The sequence below is a fragment of the Halichoeres trimaculatus genome, unplaced genomic scaffold (assembly GCF_033239565.1).
Source record: "Halichoeres trimaculatus isolate MK-OKI-2021-1 unplaced genomic scaffold, fHalTri1.1 fHalTri1_scaffold_12, whole genome shotgun sequence".
Taxonomy (NCBI): Eukaryota; Metazoa; Chordata; class Actinopteri; order Labriformes; family Labridae; genus Halichoeres; species Halichoeres trimaculatus.
Window position 1 is genome coordinate 35,892,949 of NW_027437190.1, and position 19,081 is coordinate 35,912,029.

General features: G+C 44.3%; 1 protein-coding gene across 2 annotated transcripts in view; it reads right to left on the bottom strand.

Moving 5' to 3' along the window:
* Positions 1-278: 278 nt before the first annotated feature.
* LOC141800714 (semaphorin-7A) overlaps positions 279-19,081 on the bottom strand; it is a 73,616-nt gene continuing 54,813 nt past the window's right edge. For both annotated transcript variants that reach the window (XM_074683453.1, XM_074683454.1), the window contains 3 exons: positions 16,202-16,374; positions 13,172-13,227; positions 279-7,497 (listed from right to left, as the gene is read on the bottom strand). In XM_074683453.1, the coding sequence (XP_074539554.1) occupies positions 7,151-7,497; positions 13,172-13,227; positions 16,202-16,374 (576 nt within the window). In that variant the 3' untranslated portion in view covers positions 279-7,150. The remainder of the gene's footprint in view (positions 7,498-13,171; positions 13,228-16,201; positions 16,375-19,081) is intronic.

Here is a 19,081-nt window from a genome sequence, read left to right on the forward strand (position 1 = left end):
TCCTAGCGTAACAAAGTTTGTTTGATGTTTTGTTTCAAACAATAACTAGCTACAAAAAAACAAACACATTACCTTGTCGCTTTGCATCCTGGGAAAAGTTGTCTTGAACAAAGAAAAGTGGAGTTAAGATCTGCTCAGCCTTGGTCAGAGTCAGGTTTTCACCAAGGTGGGTGACGATGCTTATGGGAAACGGAGTCTTCATCCTGGAAAAAAACACTACCACTTCCTGCCACAGGTGTCACTGCAGTCAACACCAAACAAACCAGCCCAACAAATCCTTTCTTTATACTTATATTTTATTAATTTTCACCGCACATGTTCAGGGAAACACATGTCAATATGGGTTTGTTACATGAATATCTATTGCACTATAGATATCTGTTTCTTTTAAAAATACATGTTATGGGATGGCATAGACTGGCATGGCACCAATATAAATCTCTTTTTTTAATCATAGAGTTTGGCATGTTACTTTAAAATTAGATATATCAAGACACAGAATCGTGGGCACACATCATGTACAGTACTCGACACTCAAAACCCCAGAGCAAACAAAACAGCGACCCGCTTCAGTTGGCATTGATTCTCTCACAGCAGATAGCGCGATCCATTAAGATGGTTTCCTGAAGGCAGATCAAGAGCTTGCTTTGAAGGAGATTGGCCTCTGAACAATGGCGAACGCAACCAGCGATAACTGAATTTTCGATAAAGCGGCCGTGTGGATATCAGCATCAAAGCAAGGACTTGAACACAGAGGAGATGCAGTTGGGAGAGTGGTTAATGCTCTAAAACTCGACTCCACACAGTCAGTCACAGCAGTGTGGGTGTTGGAGAAAAGCTCTGTAGAGTTAGAGATGATGGAAAAGTGCTGAATGATAAATCCTCCACCTTTAGGTCAGAGGAGGAGCACTCTATCAGTAACTATCTGACCATGTTTAACGCTCTATGACCTGAAGTCGTCTGTCCTGGGGAGAAAACAAACCTCATCCCAAATCCACACTTTGACTCCGACTCTGAAAAATGAGTTGGTAACAACCTTTGATGCTTGTACGCAGGCTAACATCACAGAGGATTGTAGCTTTAATGAACACAATCAACCTACGAGAGATGATCGAGACTACGGGAAATAAAGGGAGGGGAGCGAGGCCAAATGTAGCTTCCATTTTACGGCGTTTAGAGGTCACCAACGTAGCTGTTTTCTCCGCTAGGGGGTCACCCAAGTGGACCCTTAGATGGGTTTTCCTCACCATTTATCTGAAAATAACCTAGCTTACGCTGTCTTTCTTTTCACCACTTTCAGTCAATTTCTAGGGAACTTCAAAGCATTGCATCAAGTTTTCTCCACTAGGGGGCACTTTATTGCCTTTTTTCCATTTGCGGGGTAACATATCGTGTGTGTCACTGGAAGGCTACTTTAGATATCCCGTCTTTCATTTTGGCCAGTTTGAAATTAGTCTAAGTTGTGTGGTTTTGTGTTTTCTCCACTAGGGGACCCTTAAACTGTTTTCTTACCACTTATTTGAAAGTAACCTGGGTGACACTTTTTTTCACGACTCTAAGCACACCCTTGGCCAACTAACTTTTTTCAGCCCTTTTCTAGGGAATGTCAAAGCATTGCAGTTTTCTCCACTAGGGGGCACTTCAAAGCCTTTTCTCCATTTGCAGGGCAACATATCATGTTTGGCTCATGATATGAGCTTCTTTGGATAGCTCTTCTTTCATTTTGGCCAGTTTGAAATTAGTCTAAGTTGTGTGGTTTTGTGTTTTCTCCACTAGGGGACCCTTAAACTGTTTTCTCACCACTTATTTGAAAGTAACCTTTCTTTTCACAACTGTAAGCACACCCTTAACGAATCACACTCAGCCCATTTCTAGAGAATTTCAAAGCATTGCATCAAGTTTTCTCCACTAGGGGCACTTCATAGCCTTTTCTCCATTTGCGAGATAACATATCATGTTTGCCTCACTGGAGGGCTACACTGGATATCCCTTCTTTCATTTTGGCCAGTTTGAAATCAGTCTAAGTTATATGTTTTTGTGTTTTCTCCACTAGGGGGGCTCCCAAGTGGAACCTTAAACTGTTGTCTCACCACTTATTTGAAATTACCTATATGACACTGTCTTTTTTTTTTTTTTCACCTTTTGTAAGCACACTCTTGGCCAACCAACTTTATTCAGCCCATTTCCAGGGAATTTCAAAGCATTGCGGTTTTCTCCACTAGGGTGATACCCAGGGGGCACTTCATAGCCTTTTCTCCATTTGCGGGGTAACATATCATGTGTGCCTCACTGGAAGGCTACTTTGGATATCCCTTCTTTCATTTTGGCCAGTTTGAAATTAGTCTAAGTTGTGTGGTTTAGTGTTTTCTCCACTAGCACTTTTCCCAAGGAAGTAGATGAGGGAATTACACCAAGTTTTCTCTACTAGGCTGCTATCCAGAGGACACTTCTGGTACCATATCATGTTTCCTCTACTGGAAGGACGCCTTAGATAGCCCTTATTTCATTTCAGCCATTTTCTGTGTTTTTACTGCCAGGAAAGCGCCCAAAAGTGATGGTACTGGAGCACATTTTCTCCACTGAGGATGGTCACATCTTTTGTGGTGAAGCTGAGCTGGCACATATCTTTGTTGGTATTGCACACTGGATAGCCCTTCAGTGCAGTTTGGCCAGTTTAAGGTCAGTTTTAATGGCATCATTTAGAGTTTTCTCCACTGGGAGCAGCCCAGTAAACTCTCTGATGGGTTTTAAAGCAACCTTTGTTGCAAAGTTCGACCTCTTCCCACTCTAAGCACATCTAAGTCATACGGTTTTGTCCATTTCTAGGGCTGCTGGAGAGCCATGCACCAAGTTCTCTCCAATAGAGCAGTGCTCTAAGGGCACTTGATAGCATTTTCTCCATTTGTAGGGCAGCTGAGTTGGCACTTGATGTTGTTTCTCCACTGGAGAGGCACCTTGGATTGTGTTTTATTGCATTTTGGCCGGTTGATGCCACAGCAACAAGTTTCTGCACTGCAACCATCTGTGAGGGTGCTGAGGTGGGATAAGGTGTTTTCTCCATAGCCCTTGATTTTTTCTTTTTCAGCCAATGCAAGATCAGTGTTATTGGTACCACTCTGGATTTTCTCCACTAGGACAGCAACCATGAGAGAGGGCACTGCATCAAGTTTTCTCCACTAGGCTGATACCCAGAGTGAACTTCAGAGCTCATATTTCATTCGATGGGCACATTGGATAGCCCTTTCCGGGTTTTTGGACAGTTGAAATCAGAATTTTCTCCACTAGGGGAGCACTCTTGTGAACTCTCAGATAGCCTCCCCTTTCTTAGGCAACCTAGATGGGTCTGTTTTACCTATCCTGCTCATTCTAGGTTATGCTAGGGAGCACTGCACCAAGTTTTCTCCACTAGGGTGATATCCAGAGGGCTTTTCTCCATTTGTAGGGCACCATCATGTTTTCTCCACTAGAGGGACGCCTTGGATAGACCTACCATTTTACGCTTTCTCCACTAGAAGAGCATCCTTGGGACTCAACAACACTTCTCCCTCGCCTTTAAGGCAAACTAAATGACACTATTCAACTTTTTCTGATCTAACCATACCTTTGGCCTTTTAATCTGCCTTTTTTTGTGTTATCTAGAAGGCAGAGCATCAAGTTTTCTCCACTAGCAACATATGCAGAGAGGGCCTCATTGAGTTTTCTCCATTGAAATGGCATCATATTATCTTTTCTCTACTGCAGATACACATTAGATAGCCCTTCACTGCAAATTGGCTGGTCTGAGGTCAGTCTCTATGGTACAGTTTTGCATTTTCTCCACTAGAATACCACCTTAGTGTATTTCTCTGTGTTTTATCCACTTTTTTAAGGCAGAGTTTCACCAGAAGCATTTTCAAGGTCTTGATATGATATTCTGTTTTTTTCTGGGATATTCTAGGGGGTACAACATTATATTTTCTCCACTAGAGTGCTATCCAGAAGACATTTTATAGCCTTTTTTTCCATTTGTAGGGCACCATATTGTGTTTTTGAAGCACACTGGACAGCCCTTCATGGCTTTTCGGCCCAGTGTAAGATAAAAATACAGCTTTGTATTTTCTCCACTGGGAGAGTTCTCAAGAGAGGGCACAGCAGGACACACTTTCAAGTTTTTTCCACTAAGGTGTGATCCAGGGAGCACTTAACAGCTTTGTCCGTTTTTGGGGGGAAGCTCCTACAGCCTGTGTACCATCAATCTGTCTGGGCCTGCTCTGTTTTCTCCAATGCTAGTGCACCCTTTAAACAATATCATGTTTTCTCCACTGTATAGGTTCAATTAATAGATTTTATCATGTATTGTTTACCAGAAAATGACTGTGCAGCATGTCAGATTTTCAACAGAAGAAGGGCGCTGTGTCAAAGTTTTCTCCACTGGGCTGAACTTAGCTGGTTTTTCATGTGTAGGGCACATTGGATAGCCCTTTATGGCTTTTTGGACGGTTTAAAGTCAGCCTTATGCTTCTGCTTAGGGTTTTCTCCACTAGGGGGCACACTTGTGGACTATCGGATAGTTTTCTCCCTCTTCTTTGGGAATCTAGATGGGACAGTTTTTCCTCACCCACTCTAATTTAGCCCTCAGACATTCTTCTGGGTCCTCCAGTGGAGCTGAACCGGTTTGGACCAGCTAACGGACCACTGAGCCTCTTCCTTTCAGCGCCATGGCGTCGTGATGAGAGCATCTTTACGTCTCTGAGATGCCAACATGGCTGCCAAAGGTCACAGCGCTGAGGTGTGGATTTGGGACACAGGTTTGTTTCCCCCCCTGCACAGATCTGTTCACACTAACAGCTCTCTGGGTCAAATCACAACACATACACAGCAGCTATAGGTACAGTACGAAGGAGGTTACACGGGGAAACGTCTGAGTACGGTGAGTTAGTTCTCTGGCTGCGTGAACTCCACTAACAGCCTCCGCTAAATGCTCAGCAGCACTCGGCTGGTGTTAATTTCCCACCCTGCAGCGGCACGGAGACACAAAGACGATTAATATGCATGTTAGACCTGCAGCTGCTTTGTGTTTGTGAGTTTGGCTGAGGAAGGACCCGGCGTTGTACTCGCCCTCTGGTACAAAATATCACACGAGATGAGGAGCGAGGGATTTTTGCGATCGGATGTAAAAAAGAGGCAGAAAGCATCGGGCGGATGACTTGGCTCAACTCAGCTTTGTTTTTCTTCCCTTTTCTTTTCTTGTTTTTCTTGTTTCGTTTTTGGCACAGTCAGTAGGCCGCGTCAGTGCAGTGCAGAGAGCAAGCAGATCCCACAGCAGCAACACACAACCGCGCTCAGGAAGGTGATCTGCTCCGAACACGCTCGCTGCTGTGTAAAATAAATTCCTCAATGTGGACGACGACGACGCCAACGAGCCGGCTCCTCAGTCTAATTAGCTATTAATGACATCTCTGCTAGTGTGCCCGGCTCTGCACGGCCAGAGTTATGTTACATTACTGAATGATAATTCTCAATGCTCTGGAGAACGAGCTAATCCGCTGCATAATTCATCAGCGCCGGAGCCTTCTTCAGGAATCAGCTGATCAGTATTCATAAGGTCGGCCGCAGTTTTTGGCATTTCAGCGCTGTCCAACTGCAGCTACATTCACAACTCCTCTTACATCTTACATTCAGCTCTAATCAGCCTTCGTCGGGTGATGAATTTTGCATCACGTTATTAAAGCTGCCCTCCGCGCGGGTTGTGGTTGCTGCAGGAATCTGTCGAGCCGTTTGTTTCACAGCGTAGAGTGAAAAAGAAACCACTGTCTGGTCTGTTTGCGCTGATGTCCCCGGGGAGAAGAGGCGAAGCAGTCAGTGGTTACATATCACGTTTAACTATGGCATAAAAACCCCAAACAATCAAGACGTATACGTAGGCAGCAATGGTAGAAATCAGCATCTGCAGAGCGATAAATACAGAATCACAGATCTAAGTACAAGCCTTTTTTTTTTTTCTCAAACTATGAAATGCAAGCAGCTCCATTTAGCTCCATCTGCCCTTATGATGGTTTAAGTACGTGTTTGTTGAATTGCTGACACCTTGTTCACACCTTTACACGTTGTCAGGCTGTGATGTTACTCATCTCGCTCCTCTTTGTTGATGCTGTCTCTTGAAAAACCCAAACAGGAAATGAGAAACCATCCTCTCCTTTAGTACGAATCATAAACACCCAGATTGAGCTCTCACTTTAACTTCATTTCCAAAGCACCTGTAGGCGTTGGGTTCCTCCACATCCTGCAGGAGCGAGGGTTGGTTTCTCTGGAGCTCTGAGGAGGAGGAGGAGGAGGATGTAAAATAAAGAAAAACAACGGACAAAGCTGTGAACAAGGCGTAATAACGGTGTCTGATACCATCTGATAAAAAGATGCAAGAAACTGCCTCGTCTGAGGAGGAGGCGCTGAGACACAGTGATGTTGGAAAATGAGCTCTCGCCCATACGCCTACTTCCTGTCAAAGAGCTGACACTTCCTCCCAGCGATATCGTTCGACTCAGCTGCAGTTAATTATTGCGCCAAGTCCGACCGAGCCTGCAGTGTTCTGCCTCGACTGCAAAATTGTGCTTAGGAGTTAATGTCCCAGAAGTGTTAAGGCTTTTTAATCTCAATACCAGACATATTTCTAAGTACTAATGAGCTGGAGCTCAACGAGAGGAGAGGATGGATGGATGGAGGATGGATGGAGGCGGTATTAAAGGTTTATAGATACACAAAGAAGCACGATCAAGTCAATTTGAAAAGAAGAGGAGAGATGAGGAAAAGAATCGGCCTGGTATTGGTGTTTTTTGCCCAACTCATACGATATGTTTATCTCTTGGAGTCAGAGAGGAAAGGTTTGCAAAGCACCCAGGTATGGCTGAATCAGGATGGGTCAACTCCTAGTCCGGATCCTGTGAGACTCAATCCCAGTCTGGTTTTACTAAGATATGTAGGTAAAAATGCGGACCCTCTTCCTGGAATTTTCTGCTTCCTCTAAAAACCAATCAGGCAGGAAGTGAGGTTTCACCGCCCGACCCAACCGCCAACTTGAATGCTCTGCAAACCTCACCTCCTGACATCGGCTCCTCGCCTTTCCTGTCATAGGGAGCCAGTAAGGATGAGGGGTTAGCATTAGCGTTAGCTGCAGTTAATGGAGCCACAGCGTGGCCACGGCCAGCAGGAGCGACAGCCCCAAGGTGGAGGCCAGGGAGGCGGCCAGGAGCCGGCCATTGTTCACCAGCCTGAAGGAGATCACCTCCACCTTGAACCCGTCCTCCGTGGCCATGCAGCGGAAAACGCCGTCCTTCAGGGGCGTGTCCACCACCGGCCCCAGGACGCAGAAGTCTCCGGAGAAGATGCAGGGGTAGTTGTTGATGCAGTTGTCTTTCTCCCAGCGGTAGGAGGCGTGGAAGGAGCGGACGGGGCACGGCAGGAAGATGGTGGTGTTGGATGGGACCCTGACTTCTCTCGGGGAGGTGCGGCGCAGCTTCAGAGCTGAGGAGACAGAAAGGGGGTTCACTCAGACCAGGGGTGGCCGACCAGTCAGAGACCAAGAGCCACAAAAAATCCAGAGGTACCACAGAGAGCCACATCACGTACCTGGTCTTACAAACACACTTCCTCTCACACATGCACGAAACGACACAAGATGAAAATCAACACATTTTTCACCAGTTTTCAAAGCGAAAATTACTGAGTTTGTTAGTGTGTTTAAATTCATACTAGAGAAGAGAAACTGAAACTTAAGTATCAATCTGTACACCCAAACACTGATCAATACTGATCTTGTTGGCAACAGTAAATCAGTATTTTAGATTTGATAGAGACCATCAGGAGTCAATCTAAACATCTCTTATCAAATCAGAGGTTTGTCCAACAACTCAGGATCCAAATTTCTGTCGTCAACACAAACCAGACTGGTCATGTGACTCACCAGTAAGGTCTGTGGAGCTAAAAGAGCTAAAAGAGGAGGGCACTGGGCTTTTTCTAGTCTTCATCCTGTACCTCTGGAGCTTCAGTGAAAGCTTTTCATGATTTACAGCTGAGAAATTATCACCAAGTGGCTCACATCTTGTGGCGTTTCCTTTGATTAAAACCAGGACAGGTCCCCAAATCACAGACCCGTACTGTCCCACTATCTGGTTCCCTCCTGTTGGGGTGTCAGACTGATCCAACCCCAGAAGGTGGAGCTAGAAACACTGCAGTCTCTTCGGTTGACTTCCTGAAAAGAACTTTCCAATCGTTTGGAAAAATGGGCCACCAAACAGCCTGAAACTGCTGTCGAAACAAAACTGTGTCACATGTTTCTTCTTCGTTGGTTTTAATAGTGGGTCACACTGTGTCCTGTTGCTACGCTGTTTCGCTTTAACGTAGCAGACGAATCAGCATCCAGCTTACACGCCGCCTACCAAGAAGGACACGGATGACTGTAGAAACACAAACAGGATCAGGCTTTGCTGATCCAACCTGGACCAAACTGGGCTGATCCAAGCCTAACCAAACCAGACTGATCTAACCTGGACCAAACCGGGCTGATCCAGACCAGACACAACCAGACTGATCCAACCTGGACCAAACCGGGCTATTCCAACCTGGACCAAACCGGTCTGATCCAGACCAGACACAACCAGACTGATCCAACCTGGACCAAACCGGTCTGATCCAGACCAGACACAACCAGACTGATCCAACCCAGACCAAACCAGACTGATCCAGACCAGACACAACCGGACTGATCCAACCCAGACCAAACCGGGCTGATCCAGACCAGACACAACCAGACTGATCCAACCTGGACCAAACCGGGCTGATCCAGACCAGACACAACCAGACTGATCCAACCTGGACCAAACCGGGCTGATCCAGACCAGACACAACCAGACTGATCCAACCCAGACCAAACCGGGCTGATCCAGACCAGACACAACCGGACTGATCCAACCTGGAGCAAACTGGACTGCTCTAACCTGGACCGAGCAGGACTGATCCAGACCAGACCAAACCAGACTGATCCAACCCAGACCAAACCAGACTGATCCAGACCAGACACAACCGGACTGATCCAACCTGGACACAACCGGACTGATCCAACCTGGACCCAACCGGACTGATCCAACCTGGACAAAACCGGACAAATCCAAACCAGACACAACCGGACTGATCCAACCTGGACCAAACCACGCTGATCCAGACAGGACACAACCGGACTGATCCAACCTGGACCCAACCGGACTGATCCAACCTGGACAAAACCGGACAAATCCAAACCAGACACAACCGGGCTGATCCAACCTGGACCAAACCGGACTGACCCAACCCGGACCAAACTGGGCTGATCCAAACTGGACCAAACCAGACTGATCCAAACCGGCAAAACCGGACTGATCCAACCTGGACCAAACTAGACTGATCCAAACCAGACCACTTGGTGGAAACGAGGCTTTGACAAACCCATATTTCTGTCTGATACACTTTGTCTTATCTGCTGTCTCTTTAAGGCCCTACCTTCCTCCTGATTGGCCAGACGTCTGGAGGCCTGTTTGGGGGTGGAGCTATGGGCAGACCTTGGTGTTTGAGGCCCCGCCTATCCATTGTGCCATAAACCAGCACAGAGCTCCTTATTTCATATTTTCAGAGCGTTTTGATCAGTTTACAGATTCAGATTTCTCCAACTCGTGAATCCATAGAGGTCAGAAAAACCAAAAACATCAAGTCTGAACATTTTTTCTTCAAACCCTTGTTTCCAGTAAATCTGTGTTTGTGTTTGAGACCCAGAGCTGACTGATCAGACTCCGCGGTCTGGCTCACTCTCCTGCTGTTTTCAGGTTGTTTTGTTGGTTTTTAACGAGGCAGGCTCAGCATCCCGGAAAAGTCAGAAACAGCCTCAAGGCCCCAGATCCTCAGGGACCTGAAGTCCTCATATTCATTATGTGGAGTTAGTTTTTTGGCTTATTTGATTAGCGGTGAATAAATGTGGGATTTTTCTCTCCTATAGAGCATCACCAAGTGAAATGATGCGAGCCTGAGGGCAGGGCCTGCGTTATCCTCGCCTCTTAAAGGGGCCATGTGCCGAGCTGTCAGCAGGGACCCGTGGCTCGGCTCTGCCTTCAGGCCCCCTCACAGGTTGATCCAATCATCATCTGTCTGAGCCAAAGAGGAAGTCACACTGAGCTGCTGCATTTACATTTTCACTCTGAGGTGGAATAAATCGAGCTGTTGGTCCCCGTGGAGGAACGGAAATAAAGACGGCCGACTCCTCGTCGTTAAGGAGTCTGAGCGTCTGCCCGACGGGTCAGGAGGAAACTTTCAGCCACAGTTTTCTTTCTGACAATCACAGCCACACGGAGACGTTAACAGGAGGTTCGTTATCTCAGATTAGCTCCTCAGTCCACAGCAATCCTGTTAGCATGATGAGGTTTGGTAATCTCGTCATTAAAAGCTGAAAAATCTGTTTTCAGCTGCTTTGACTGATTTGTGTTAGCTGAACGCTGAGTTTATAACGTTTTCTAACTTTATTGCCACCAGATTTTTACAAATCCCTACAGAAAAAGAAGAAATTCAGCAAAACTTGATTAGCCGCTGAGCTTCTGTTTGAATCTCTCTGTAAACTCCACAGTCTGAGTCCGTCTGAGAAATACTGAAAATTAACAGAGAGCTGGAGTAAAAATGAATAAATCAAATAGTGATGAAATATAACTATGGAAACAGTATTTATTTTGTTTATTTCATAAGAGCACTCGGCCCTCACAGGCTCTGCTGGGAGGGAATTTTGGCTCTTGGGCAGATGTAGCCTCTGACCTCTGACCTCTGACCTACACTGGGCTACGCTGGAGGAGCTGAAGCCGTTTAAATCTACGATGGAGGATTAGGGCCAAGTGAAAAAACTAAATAAATAAAATTTAAAAAAAGATAATGTGTTGTGTGTGTCTTTGTTGAGAACTCCAGTAGAAACAGAAAGATTCACAGATTCGTATCTCCCCGATCAATAACTCATCAGCTGAAAATTACTTTTCCAAATCATCATGTCTGCAATCACAGCGAGGCAGACTGAGAGCTACAAACATGTTTTCTTCAAAAGGAGCCGTCAGCGCTGGGGAACATACCCTGACCTCCGTGCAGAGCAGGTCTGCAGGATACAGCAGCAACAAAATATGAAACAGGAATATGAAACAACTTCAACAAGGAGACACGTCACATCATCACAATCATTTAAGAAACATAATCTTACATTTTTAACTCTACAGGTCTTAGATCTTCTGGTAGCTTATAGATACAGACTAAGTTAATAGATTCCTTCCAGTGAATTTAAAAGTATCGTCTCATAAATTTATGACTTTATTTAAATTAAGTTATGCTTTTTGCTCATAAATTAAGTTCTTCGTTTTTATGCAAATTTTGGATTTAACTTGATTTTTTTTTTTAATTATATGACTGAAATCTGAAAAATGTATGGCTTTTTTTCTTATAAATTCACAACTACTAATCCTTATTAATTTATGACTTGAACTAATTACTTTTTGCCCTTTTCTTAAACATTTATGACTTTATTCTAATAAGACATGTTTTTTTCTCTTAAATTAAAGACTAGTTTTTATGCAATTTTTTGTTTTTCTGAAAAATTTAAGCACTTTCTGTAAATTCATGAGTTTTCTTGTTCCTTTTTTAATGACTTTATCTCGTAAATATATAATCTTTTTTTCTTGTAAATTTGACTTTTATTTGGTAAATTCATGAATTTGTTCTCAAAAATTCACAACTTGTTTTCTTGTAAATTTATGATCATTTTTCTTTGATGAATAATGATTTAATGTCATTAATTGTTAAAGAAAGAAGTAATAAATTTTTTAAATTCCTACTTTTTTCATTTAAATTTTATTTCTCAAATCTAGTAAATTAAGTTTTTTTTGTAAATTTATGATTTTCTTCCTGTAAATTTATGACTATTTTTATTTAATAATTTATTACTTTATCCCATAAATTTATGATTTTTTTATTGTAAATTTGTGACTTTATTCTGATTAACGTATGACTTGTTTTCCTGTTAATTTTTTTTACAATTTTTTCTTTAATAATTTAAAACTTTATCTCATAAATTTATGACTTTGTTCTTGTATTTTTTTTTAACTTTAATCTAGTATATTAAGACTTTTCTCTTGTAAATTTATGACTTTTTTCTTTAATGATTTATTACTTTATCTCATAAATTTACAGTTTTTTTCTTGTCCATTTATTACTTTTATTTAGTAAAGTATGACTATGTTCATATACATTTTTGACTTGTTAATTTTTAAATATTTGACTTTTTTTCCTTCAATAGTTTATGATTTTATGTCATAAATTTATGACTTTTTCTTGTAAATTTATGACTATTTTTCTTTGATAATTTATGACTTAATATCATAAAACTATGACTTCATTCATGTTTATTCATGACTGTCTTTCTGTACATTTATGAGATTAATTTTGTCAATCAACTCTTTTTGTTCCTGTAACATGTTCTGATCCTCTGCTGTATAAATCAACTAAAACAATTAAAACGCTCTGAGGAAAAAAAAAAAAACCTTGGCAGCAGCTCTTCTACCTTTCCTTTCAGCAAAAATTTAATGTTTAATATGATTTAGAATCTGAAACCTGAACCTATTTTTCGTCTGAGGCCACGTGTAAAAGTGTCTTTAGGAAAGACGTCGCTCTGATTTCCACCTGGTGACAAACTGAGCTCTGTGTGACTGCAGGAGAATAAGGAAACCAGTGTTTAAGTGTTACATAAGAACAATTTATATATTTATATATATTTCTCTGATCTCAGATATTAAATGAAAAACACAGAGTCTTTCAGTCTGAGTCCAGTTTCTGAGGTAAAGGATCAAACTGGTCTCTGAATAAAACAGGAGTCAGTTTTCACACAGATGGAAATAAGAGAAATGTTAATCTGATCACTTCAGGAGGTGGATCTCCTTCAGAGGGGGGGTCACCGTCACGTTTCCTCCAGGTTGAAACGTGGTTTTCAGCCCTGAGACACAGCAGATGTGGAAAAAAAACTGAAATCCTCTCCCTGCAGGGTTTTTGGACTCAATTATCTGATAATAATCTCTCCACTGTAGCCGCTCAGAAAGGCTCCTATTCTGCTTTAATTAAGAGCGGGAGTGGGAGCGAGCAGATAAGCACTCACCAGCAGCTTCCCCACAAACCGAGGAGTTGGAGTGGTCCAGATTCTGAATGAGCGCCCTGTCGGAGAATAATGGAGAGGACAAATTAGCAGCGTTAAAAGAGTTTCACAAACGGCTTATGAGCCTACACATCAAGCGCCTGTTCGACACAAATTAAAACATGCAGAGACAAATCATTCAGCCACGTCAGAGCCAGCGGCAGAGGAGGGACTCATTACGGCACGGGATTGATTTTCATATCCCGCCTTAAAATTAGAAACCCAAAGAGTCATTAAAGGCGGCGCAGCGTAAGCGCAGCATGCATCATTGATGAAGTGAAGTTTCGTTTTCTTTTACTTTATTACCTCACAGCCAACGACTGTCAGACGCAGAGAGGGACATGGTCAGGTCAGCTGCAGATGAAGACGTCGGTTGTTAACTTTCTCTGACATCGTTTTACTGATTTATCCTTCATTGAGTCATGAAAACATTTTATTCTTTATGTTTTTTCTTTTTAAACATCGTGCTATGCAAAACTAAAACCCCCAGACGTCATTTGGCTGCAGGACGTCCTCATTTGCATAATTCAATGCACCTGCGCTCAGAAACGACACCACATGAAGCAAACTCAGCAGCGTAGGCGCTGGAGCTCACTGAAAAACAAACTCTCAAAAAGTAAATCACTCTGATCTCATCTTTGTGCAGATTGAGAAACTAATACGATCTCCTAATTTTCACAGGAAGCGTCTGAGGGCACCACAGATTCGCAGGGGCAAAAAAACACATACGCACAAAAAAAGAGGCAAAAACAGCTCATTTTTGCCAACTAAGAGGGCAGTTAATCACATTTTAACCAACCAAGAAGGCAGCTTAGTGTGTTCTCCCAACCAGTAGGGCTCTTAAAGCGGTGTCTTGGCTCCAAAGTGGGCCCTTTAGCAGTTGTTTTAGCCCTAAAAGGGGCCCTAATTAGTGCATGTTTTAGCTCCAAAGAGGGCCCCTCTTTAGCATGTGTTTAGCGCATCTTTTGGCCCCAAAAAGGGCCCTTTAGAGCGTGTTTTGGCTCCACAGAGGGCCCTGTAGCATTTTTTTGAACTCGGCCGTTGAGAGGATATTAAGATCGCGAGCTCGCCCAATCAGAGGCACAGCTGAGGGTCACAACCAACAGGCGCTCTATGGCTGTAGGTGAAGCCCTTGCATCTACCAATATGGCTGCTATAGCCGATCTGCTTCGTTTTCTGTTTCAGAAACAGACGGGTGACATCGGCGAGACTACGTCCATGTTTTATTCAGTCTATGGGGGGCAATCACTCCCCCTGCCCCCCTTTGTGTACACCACCGGTCCACACCTGTTGTTGGCCCAGATTATCTGAGCACTCGTCACATTTAGGAGGTTCCAGTTGTTTTGTAAAATCGGCCGTTTAATTCCAATAAAAAAAAACAAAGTTTCTAAAAAGTCAACATTTTGCTGTATACACCACAGAGTAGAGCTGTGATGGGCAGATTAAGGTTGTTTTCCTGATAAAAAGGTTCATTGAAAATGATGGACTGGCCCCTTTAAAGAGCTGCTGTTGCTGTAACTGCAGAAAGTGGACAAACCAAAGATTACAGATTAAAACGGATAAAAGTTAAACTCTCTTCATCTGGTACGTTTTGTGCTCAGAGCAAACATCTGAGAGGTCAAAACTTTCAGATCTGCCAGGGATTCTGACAGTTTTGGCCTCCGCTCTGAATAACAGGTTTGTGAAGTTGTTTCTGTGACATCACCCATTGGTTTCTGATTCAAAGTTTTGAAGCCCTGGAGGTCATTTTTCCATAAACTGAACTCAACCTAACTGTGTCCAAGAAAGGATGAAGCGGGGTGTGCCCCTGTCAGTGGAATTAGCCATGCCCATATATGGACCAAACTTGTGAGTTTAGTTTAGTAAGCCCCGCCCCCTCTTGTTCACTGTACAGTGGGTGGATAAAAAAATGAACTCTTCAGACCTAAACGAATTTTAAACCAAGCTGCTAACATGTTTATTATTTTTGCCATAAAGATCTACTCATTTTGAATGGGTGTGTATGTGGTTTCCTGTCTTTCTGCAGCCAGCCTCTAGTGGACACTTTAGGAACTGCAGTTTTCAGCCATTCTGCATTAGCTTCAAATTTTTAGACTGGAGTTTACCGCTGGGTCCATACACAGCGTTGTATTTTGAAATTAGCAGGTGTTACATGCAGAGATGGGTAACTTTTACATTTGAAACGATATGGAACCAATGCAAAGTACCTGGCAATCAGTACCAGTACCCAATGGTACCAATTTTCAGAACTTTTATGTGTTTATGTGGTAAAAAATATCAATTCGTTTAATAATAAAATATTAAACATTTTCAATTTAACATATTTTTTTCTTGAATATATAATCTTGTAATGCTGCGTTCATGTCCAGTAGGAAAATCCCCTACTCTTCCTCTCTCCTCACAGTCACAGGGATTAGTTAAGATACCAAAACATGGTATCTTTTGATTTTATGTGAAGTGGTACTGGGTATTTTTTACAGAATTTGGTTGGTACCGATAAAAGTACCTACTTCAGTATCCATCTCTAGTTACTTTCAATTTAAATGCCTAGCTTCCTGTCCAGGTCAATCTGATTTGTTTTGTTTGACGTGTGTTGGGCGCTGACTCAAAGGAAAGTGAGGAAACAGGAGCGTTAACTGGACTGGGAACTGATCGGTGAATGATGTGCACACACTTCCTGTGGAAATGAAGACAGATAAACTAACGCGTACAGAGCTGAGGTCATGGCTGTAGTCTTCACAGATGTTTATTTTTTAAAATCTGTTTTTCTGATCATCTTATTTAACCGTTTGGATCATGTCGAGCTGTTTTCTGAGCCGTGAAGCGTCTTTGTGAAACCCTGCAGACTCTGGATGTCTCAGCTCTGAGCCTCAGGATCAGTGTCTCGGTGTTTCAGACCCTGCGGTCCTGATGCTGTGTCTGTTTTTGAATTGCTAATGAGCTCCCTCCCCTGAGACGCTGGCTCTGCGGCGCTGACATCATATCCAATCATACCCGGTGGTGACGTTGTATCCAGGCGGGATGGCGATGCACTTCCTCCTGGCCCTGTCCCAGCCGCAGTACGGGTCCCTGGACAGGATGCACTCCCTGCACGTGTCGCCGTAGCGACCGCAGTCTGCCAGCGGCAGTCTCTGGACCTCCATGGCTGTTCCCACATACAGGTGTCCCTGAGGGGGGGGGAAACACATCCAGAGACCAGTTTTATGAGCCAATAACAGCAGAGTATTAGGAGGATCGGTCAGACAGGAGGGATTTTATCGTTACTGCGTGTGAAAGCTCAGTGAAGATCTTCAACATGTACGACCTGACAGAAAGATATTTAATCTAAAAACCGTAAACAGCCTCAGTCCTCTCAGGATTTGCTTCACGTGTTCAGGTAGAGACGGTTTCATCACCTCGTAATAAAAACACATGAAAACTTCTGAGTCACATCTGTGTAAATTAACTCAGCCTCTGAAACATAAAAATCCTGTTTCCCTTCCCTCCAGCTCCGGCTGAGGCTGAACATCGTCACGCTGTTGTATCTACACACAGCTGTGCTGTTACTAATCTAATCACACGTCTAAAGGACGGCCCGGAGCCTTTCCAGCGCTGCTCACCTCCTGATTACACTTCATCGTTAGACGGAGCCAGCAGCTTCGTTAACGGCACAGGCGACGACAGGCGACGAGCAGCAGAGATTTACAGAAACAGTTTGTCAGAAAGAGGACGTCCAAACGTCAAACAGCTCGTTCAGAGACGGCCGTCTGATGGACTCAGCTGTTTTCAGTCACAGGTGTTCAGGTGTCTTTATGCTAACGTGTAGACCTGAGACCCTGCAGCTCAGCTCTCATGGTAACAGGTCATATCTGTTGTTTGGAGCGTGGTTAGGGTCAGAGACGTGTTGTTAGCCTGCGTCTTTTTCATCGTTGTGTTACTAATGGGAGGATGTTTGAGCTGGTTGAACTTCTGAATCTTAATGGCTCGATTTTCCACCACTGAGGTCCAGGAAAGAGCCAAAGCCCTGGGCCTCAGAGTTTACTGATCCATAAAAACGTTTATCAGGTTTCCTCTTCATTGAAACACAGGATCATCTTCTATTTGGGGTCTTCACTCTTAGACCGGGGCCTTGGTACCAGGTTTTTAACAGGAGACCTGAACGCTAACAGCTTTAAGTTTCCCCATCAGAAGCCGAAGGAAACAGCTTTACAATGATGTTAGTGATGTAGTAGCGGCAGATTCACCATATTCTCAGAAAGATCTTTAGTTTGAAGGTCTGTTAGTCAGAAAATTAGTTTGGATTTAGTTGATATTCTTCATTTTCTGTCAAAAAACTGATCTTTTGACTGATGAGCCCTCTGACTAAGGGGGCCCTCTGGCTAACAGGCATCATATTTACTGACTTATGGACTTTCTGACTAACGGGCCTTCAGATTTTCTGTATAACCTGCTATCTGACCCACAGGCTGTGTGACTAAAGGGGTTTCTGACCAAAGGGTCCTCCAGCTATCAGGACATCTGACTAACCAGCCTTCTAGCTAAGAAGCATTCAGACTTTCTAATTGGCCCTCAGACACTAAGGGTGTTGAGGTGTAATAGAAGGCGTTTAGTTAAGTTTTAGTCTCATTTGGACGTTGAGTTTTTAAGCAGAACTCCTCACAACTCCTGAAGTTTAGGTTGCTTCCCTTTTCTGTACCGAGCCGGGTCGGAACAGCTGACTACAAGGGAACAAGGGGAAAAAGGTAAGAAGGTGACACTGTGCCAGTTCAGTCCTCAAAGTGAGGAGGAGCTCAGAGAAACTCACAGGAACAGAGGGAACAGGGAGAACAGAGGGAACAGAGGGAACAGGGAGAACAGAGGGAACAGAGGGAACAGGGAGAACAGAGGGAACAGAGGGAACAGAAGGAACAGGGAGAACAGAGGGAACAGAGGAAACAAGGAGGAACATGGAGGAACAAAGGGAACAGGGAGGAACAGAGGGAACAGAGGGAACAGGGAGGAACAGATGGAACAGAGGGAACAGAGGGAACAGAGGGAACAGAGGGCACAGGGAGGAACAGAGGGCACAGGGAGGAACAGAGGGAACAGAGGGAACATGGAGGAACAGAGGGGACAGGGAGAACAGAGGGAACAGAAGGAACTGGGAGAACAGAGGGAACAGGGACAACAGAGGGAACAGGGAGAACAGAGGGAACAGGGAGAACAGAGGGAACAGAAGGAACTGGGAGAACAGAGGGAACAGGGAGAACAGAGGGAACAGAGGGAACAGAGGGAACAGGGACAACAGAGGGAACAGGGAGAACAGAGGGAACAGAGGGAACAGAAGGAACAGAGGGAACAGGGAGAACAGAGGGAACAGAGGGAACTGGGAGAACAGAGGGACGGAGGGAACAGAGGGAACAGGGACAACAGAGGGAACAGGGAGAACAGAGGGAACAGAGGGAACAGGGACAACAGGGACAACAGAGGGAACAGAGGGAACAGAGGGCACAGGGACAACAGAGGGAACAGGGAGAACAGAGGGAAAAGAAGGAACTGGGAGAACAGAGGGAACTGGGAGGAACAGAGGGAACAGGGAGAACAGAGGGAACAGGGAGAACAGAGGGAACAGGGAGAACAGAGGGAACAGAAGGAACTGGGAGAACAGAGGGAACTGGGAGAACAGAGGGAACAGAGGGAACAGAGGGAACAGGGACAACAGAGGGAACAGGGAGAACAGAGGGAACAGAGGGAACAGAAGGAACAGAGGGAACAGGGACAACAGAGGGAACAGAGGGAACAGAGGGAACAGGGACAACAGAGGGAACAGGGAGAACAGAGGGAACAGGGACAACAGAGGGAACAGGGAGAACAGAGGGAAAAGAAGGAACTGGGAGAACAGAGGGAACAGGGAGG